Source organism: Phodopus roborovskii, unplaced genomic scaffold (assembly GCF_943737965.1).
Source record: "Phodopus roborovskii unplaced genomic scaffold, PHOROB, whole genome shotgun sequence".
Classification (NCBI taxonomy): Eukaryota; Metazoa; Chordata; class Mammalia; order Rodentia; family Cricetidae; genus Phodopus; species Phodopus roborovskii.
In genome coordinates this window covers 58,993,595-59,000,950 of record NW_026126511.1, presented here as the reverse complement: position 1 = coordinate 59,000,950, position 7,356 = coordinate 58,993,595, and the positions used below count along the sequence as shown (strand labels likewise).

Sequence of the window (7,356 nt, the reverse complement as noted above, 5' to 3'; positions counted from 1 at the left end):
AGAATGTGAGTTCCTTTCTCCCCACAACCTATGCCAGACTTTGTTGTCAGTTGTTTTACTAATTTTAGATAATCTGGGTGGCGTGAAATGAAATCTCAAAGTTGTTTTAATTTGAATTTTCCTAATGGCTAAAGATGATAAACATTTTGAGATTCATCTTTTGGTCATTTTTATTTCTTCTTTTGTGAACTCCATTTCCTTCACCATGAAATGATGGAGTGAAAAGGGCTGGATCAGTGAGACTGTTGAAATGGCTGAAGTCTGGGAATCAGTCTACCACAGGACCTGGCAATTGCACTCTTAGGCATATACCCAAACGATCCACATCCATGCAACAAAGATATCTGTTCAACTATGTTCACAGCAGCATTATTTGAAGTAGCAAGAATCGGGAAGCAACCTAAATTCCCCTCAACTGAAGAATGGATAAAGAGAATGTGGTATGTTTACACAATGAAAACTACTTAGTGAGAAAAAAAAAAAAACAATGGAATATTGAAATTCACAGGCAAATGGATGGAACTTGAAGAAACCATCCTGAGTGAGGTAACCCAGTCACAAAAAGAGGAACATGGTATTTACTCACTCCTATCTAGATTTTAGACATGGAGCAAAGGCTTACCAGACTATAATTCACACTGCCAGAGAAACTAGGGTACAAGGAGGAACCTAAGAGATTCATACTAGGTCCCTCTCAGAACTGGAAAGGAACAAGAACTCCTGACAATATTGGCAGTGTTGGGTGGGCAGTGAGTGGAGAGGGAGTTAGGAGAAAGAGAAGGGGAGGAGAAAACATGTGGACCAGGAAGATTGAGTCAGGGAACGAATAGACAAGAACAAATAAAGAGATAGCATAATAGAGGGAGCCATTACAGGTTTGAAGAGAAAACTGACTTAGAGACCTACAAGGATGACCCCAACTAACACTCTCAGCAACAAATGAGTGATTCTGAATAGATGTGTCACGTTTCTTCAGCCTCATCTTTAGTCCGTTTACATCCACCTCCACTAAGGTGGTCAATGAATCATCTGCCAACTCTTCCTGCAGTGCCCTGCCATTTGCATCAACTTTGACTAATTCTTCCTAGTTTATATTAGGGAAACTCTTGAGTTCATTCACTGTCTTTCTCTCTTAAACCATGCCTTGCACCACTCCTGGTGCAGGCATGGCCAACCTCTTCCTAGAGCCATCCTCACACAGTCCAGCTCCCACTAACTCTTCTTGAAAAAGCAAAATCACGGTGGTTACTAGGTGACACCAGGTCTGATGTATGTATGTATGTGTGTATATATGTATGATTATGTGTGTGTATGTATATACATACATATATATACATATATATATATATAAAGAATGACTTTTATTTTAAACTAATTTTACTTCAGTATTAATTATGTTCTTCTTTATACTAAACTAGGTCACATTTTCTGCATCTGGAGAGAGAAAACTCTTTTGTTTTATTTTTTTTACATCAGGCCCCACAAACTTTAATGTAGTTGGAAGCTTTCTCTGTCTTCCCCTATCCCATTGAACCGATTTCTCTCCTGCCTGCTGGTCCCCACAGCTGCTTATTAAGTAATCATTTTGAGGCTTGATTATACTTGTTTGGTCAATGGCTCAGGCACATTACTGACTAGCTTTCATAATTAAATTAACCCGTTTCTATTACTCTATATTTTACCACAAAGATCCTGGCTACTTAACCTTACATCTTGTTTTCTGTGGTTACATGGTGTCATATTGACTCCCTCTGTGTTTCATATTTTTCTTTGGATTGCCCATGTGGCTCTATTTTGCTTGGCCATTAGGACAAAACAGCTTTATTCATCAACCAATAAAAGCAACACATTTTTGCAGTATACAGGGGATCCCACATCACTTTATCACTACTATTGTTGAGAAGTTGAGCCTTCCTGATAGCTCTGGAAAGAGGGAACTTACTCCAGGAAGCCATCAAGATAAGGCTGTCAATGTGACTTTTACTACATATGTTAATAAACTCTGCCATTCTGAGATTCTCCAGGTTGCCAGGAGTAAGCTTCATACAAGAAAGGTCTGTTGGATTTAATGATAAAACAGTACATCATAAGGAGCATCCTGCCTATCTCGGCTTCAGCCATCGAGTTCACCACCGTATCACACCATATAGGATCATTATTTTTAGAAAAGCTCCACTTATTTTATTTCATTTGACTATAAATTTAATCTCCCCATGATACACTGTCAGTCCATTTATGTTATGGGAGATATGGAAACCCAGATGGGATCGTATTTTTTAGGGAAATAGGGAAATGTCTGTCAGGGAAATGGTAGACATACTAGATTCCCGAGAATGTGAATGAACTTAGGTTTCCATACTATGACAGAGTTTCTCGCCAGTCCTTTATCACTCTATCCCTGACATTGCTCTCTATAGGTATTTTCTGTGTTCAGTAGAATAAAAAATTTCAAGGTAGAAAAATTTATAAAGCCCCTCATCCAATTTCACTTCAAGGCAGAATCTATTTGCAAGATGTCATTATAAAATGATTAGATGAAGAGCTGGTGAGATGGCTCAATGGTTAAGAGCACTGACAGCTCTTCTAGAATTTCAAAAACTCACATGGCAGCTCATGGCCATCTGTAAGTCCAGTTCCAGGGAATACAACACCCCAATACAGTATACATGCAGGCACAAACTCCAATGTACATGAAATAAAAATAATTAATAAAAACGATACAGATGATAAATGAGCATGAATAGAAAGAAACCCTGCTTCTACAATTCTTCCTGAGCATTGTGTCTCCATCCTGTTCCTGCAGAAGCAGTCTCCAAATGGAATATCAACCATTTTCAGCTCTGCATGTTGGATGTGGTCCATTCTGTCAACAATAAGAAATAAGAGCTCCAAACCTGGACCACATTGAAAAAGAAAGACACAGGCTTATTTATTTATTTATTTATTTATTTATTTATTTATTTATTTTTGGATAATAGATTTTTGGGGCTAGATAGATGGTTCAAAGGTAAAGAGCTGCCCTTCCAGATGTTCTGAGTTCAATTTCCAGCAAACACATGGTGTCTCACACCACTTATAATGACATTTGAGCTGTCTTCTGGCATGCAGGCAAACATGTAGGCAGAACAATGTATACATAATGAATAAGTAAACAAATCATAAAGAAAATCAATTTTTTCATGTAATATATTCTGATCACTGCTTCCCTCCCCACATCTCCTCCCAGATCATTCCCATGTCCACACCTATCTAACTTCACACTCCTCCCTCTTTTTAGAACACCAGCCATTGAGTAAACAAACCAGAATAGAACAAAGGAACAGAAAAAAATAAAAAGAATAAGAAGCACATACACATATGTGCAAAAATACATGCATATACAAAAATTCATAAAAACACAATATTGGAAGCCATAATATATAAGCAAGCAACCAATGTGTAAAATAATGCCCAGACAAATAATTATGAGATTAAAAAACTCTAAAAATAAAATTGAGCTCATTGAGTCGGCCATCTATAGCATCTATAGCTGGATATGAGGCTTGCCCTTAAGAGTGGTTTGTGTACCAGTGAAATATACTTGGCAAAAACTAAGTTTTCCTCCTTGAGAGGTTGTCAATTGGAGATAGCTTCTTGGTTAGGGATGAGGGATCATGTTCACTTCACCTCTCAGCACTGGGATCCCATCTGTATAGGTCCTGTGCAGGCCATGTGCTTGTTGTCACCATCTCTATGAGTTCATATGTCATCCAGGCTTACTGTGTGGATGGCATTATTTCCTTAGTGCCTCCATCCCCACTGGCTTGTATAATCTTTCTACTTCCTCTTTGCAAAATTCTCTGAACCCTGAGGGGTGATGTTTTATGGGGAATTTCCACTTAGCACTGGGTGTTGTGATGAATCCTCAGTGAATGGAGGAAGAGTGAGGAGAGGCTGCTGCAAGTTGTCTATTACAGGAGATGGTACCAGGGGGAACTGTAATGGAGGACAAGAACAGTGAAGATGACCTACCTACTTTCCAAGTCTATATGGAAAGGAGATGGGCCAGAAATGGAGTGGGGTGGTGCTGGGGGGGGGTCCATGGAAAGGAGGAAAGTTGAGATTGTTGTGAAGGTTGGCAGATTCTCCAGGGAATATACCACTGCTCTTATATGAGTAATTTAGTCTAAATGCGGTGGGAGTGAGTGAAATGGATGGTGCATCCTCAAGATCAAATGCCTTCTGAGAACTTCCCAAAGAGTAGTTCCTATGTGTATTTGTGATTCCAGGTAAGGTCATCCTCTCTGGAAAGTAAGATACATGCATACAAGCATCATATCTGTATTGTCAACAAGATCTCACTGTAATGGAAAGAACATTATCATTTTGCAACTGAGAGCCCAGGAGAGACATAAAAAAGCCTTTACTTGGGTGACATAGCTCTCAAAGACAAATGTTGACATAAGTATCTGTCTCCAAGAAAAGGAAAAGTTGCTTGATGAATGATCTGAGCACTCTGTAAATACAGTTCCAGATATAAGATAATCTCTCTCTCTATCTCTCTCTCTCATGCACATATACATACAAATGCATCATATATGCATTTATATATGAAAAATCCTGTATATACATTTACATGTGAAGTACTATACATAATCTATGGCAGATTTAAAGATAAAAAACAGAATTACTAGTGTGTATAAATAACATTCTTGATCTCTCGGCACTAGGACCCTGTTGATATGCTGTTTTCTGTGTCTGAGTCCCTCACAGGTCAGAGAACACTTAAGCAGAGACCTCACTGGTTAAGGATGCAACCACAAGGTGGCAGTAGACCTCAGCTGCTGGGGAGTATGAAGAGAATTCTCTTCCTTGTATGCTGGTAGTGAAGGCTTAGGGTAGAATCACAGACTTTCTCAGTGGCTGAGTGGACGACTCTAGAGGTATAATTCTTATGTAGAAAGAACAAGATCCTGGAAGCTGTATCTGACCTGCTAGTTATCACAAACTACACTGGATCTTAATTTAATTGGAAGAATGATGAAGACACATGTCCCCACTTTATTCATGATTCTGTGGCTGAAGATGGATGGTGAGTTATGATTTTTGGAACACAAAATACTTTCTGGGCATTTCTGAGACATCCAGGAGGAACTCTAATTTGTTCAGGGTTTCTCTAGTGAATATAGACAAAGATAATCCTGAACAGTAGTGACCTGACAACTTTTCTCCTTTATTTCCATTCTCTCTGCATAGGGGCGAGCCAAGGGGAGCAGGTGGATCAGCTTCCTTCCACCCTGATAGTTCAGGAGGGAGCCAGTGCTGTCATCAACTGCACTTACACAGACAGTGCCTCATCCTACTTCCCTTGGTATAAACAAGGACCTGAAAAGCATCCTAAGCTCATTATTGCCATTCGATCAACTATGGAAAGAAAGCAGGACCAAAGACTGATAGTTTTACAGGATAAGAAAACCAAACACTTCTCCCTGCACATCACAGACTCCCAGCCTGGGGACTCTGCCATGTACTTCTGTGCTGCAAGTGCACACTGCTCCCCAGGCACCTGCAGCCTGTCCTCAAACCTGACACAGGGCCTGGAACCCCATCCATATCCTGTGTCACAGGCTTTCTAGTGCAGCATTAGTCAGTTGTCAGGTGGCAAGTGCCAACTATAGTACTGACATTAAAATACACAAAATGAGAAAGTTAGCTTTAAGTCATTCAAACAATTTAGGAGAATTTTCACCTTCTTCTGTTTAAAAATTATTCTAAATCTTGAAATAAAATTTTGTCATTTACTGTCCAGGGTGCCAGACTGTGTTTCAGAGAAGAAAATGCTGTAGCACACTCAGCCCCAGGTGGAACACCTCCATCACACATCCTCCTCCCAAGATCAGAGATCACTGAGGAGGAGAGGCAGAAATGATGCTAGGCAGGGTCTGAGAACAAGGAGACAGTGTTTTCTGGCCATAGCAGGTAGCTGCTCACATGAACTCCCGGAGGTCTACAGCATACACAAGACTTGAAAAGGATCAGGCCAGACACAATTCCAGCAAGCAGAGGGAAGGTGGACATTTCCACCTTTAGCCAAGGAGCTACGGGCAGTTGGTAGCTGCTGGGAGGATCCATGTTTCTTTATTGCTGCAGCCCTTGGTGCAGAGACTTCTCTCGACTGATGGCCACACATCTAAGAGTATATGGGCTGTACAAACCCTGATGTGTTCATTTTAAAGGAGGGGGGAACTAGGTTGTCAGGGAATGGTGGCAGGGGTGTAGGGGGCAGGTTAATATACTCAAAATTCATTGGATAATGTCCCCTAAGATCTAGTAAAATGAAAAACATTGAATCATATGAGGTATGTAAATATACATACATACACACATGCATACACACACACATATATATATATGTATATATATAATTTTATGTATATTTATCACACTAAATACCAAAAGATACATACAGTTCAGTAACTGATGATTGCAGACATCCACTGGGCACTTGAGTCCTGCCTCCTTTGCTGATGTTTCAAGTTTATTCATTGTGTGTTGTACAGGTTGAAGGGAAATGAGCAGAGGGTGCTGCCTCTTCAGATGTGGTTAATGTCTCATCAGGGGGTGGCTTCACATGACAGACTGTCACTGTGCAGAAGGATGTTCTTGTTTATGAGTGAGGAGTTGCAATAAGGTCCTGAGGAGACTTGTCCTGTGAGTTCAGTGAACTCAAGAACCAAGTGTGACTGTGTTCTGTGAACATGCTTCCTAACACCTGCTCAGTTCTGCTGCTCCTCTTGATGCTCAGTGAGTTATATTTACCTAAGTGTTGACGATGCAATTTTCTTACAGCTGTGGGGGTCCTTACCTTCTTCCTCAGGTAGCAATGTGGTTCCTCCTTATTTATGTAGTTATTATTTATTTTCAGGGAAGAGCAGTGGAGATTCAGTGACCCAGACAGAGGACCTGGTTACTGTCACAGAGGGGTCAGCTGTGATGATAATCTGCACTTATCAGACTACTTATTTAACTCCTGTGGTTTTCTGGTACATGCAATATCTCAACAAAGCCCCTCAACTGCTCCTGAAGAGCTCCACAGACAACAAGAGGACAGAGCAGCAAGGGTTCCACGCCACCCTCCATAAGAGCAGCAGCTCCTTCCACCTGCAGAAGTCCTCAGTGCAGCTGTCAGACTCTGCCCTGTACTACTGTGCTCTGAGAGACACAGTGAGGGAGATGCAGGGGAAGCTGCACACAAACCAAGTGCAGGAGGGTGAGGGGAGTGGCCCTGTGAGGGAGGGAGGTGCCTTCTCTCAGTGGGGTTTAACCAGCCTCCTGAAAAACAACATCAAAACTGTGATTAAATTCCTAGAAACCTAG

General features: G+C 40.8%; 2 gene segments (V, D, J or C); both read left to right on the top strand.

Moving 5' to 3' along the window:
* The first annotated feature begins 5,016 nt into the window (after positions 1–5,016).
* LOC127230077 (T cell receptor alpha variable 13-1-like) lies at positions 5,017–5,615 on the top strand. The segment is given in 2 exon segments: positions 5,017–5,071; positions 5,236–5,615. Coding segments are annotated over 2 exon segments (435 nt in total).
* Positions 5,616–6,737: 1,122 nt separating this feature from the next.
* Positions 6,738–7,356, top strand: LOC127230076 (T-cell receptor alpha chain V region CTL-F3-like). The segment is given in 2 exon segments: positions 6,738–6,783; positions 6,905–7,356. Coding segments are annotated over 2 exon segments (498 nt in total).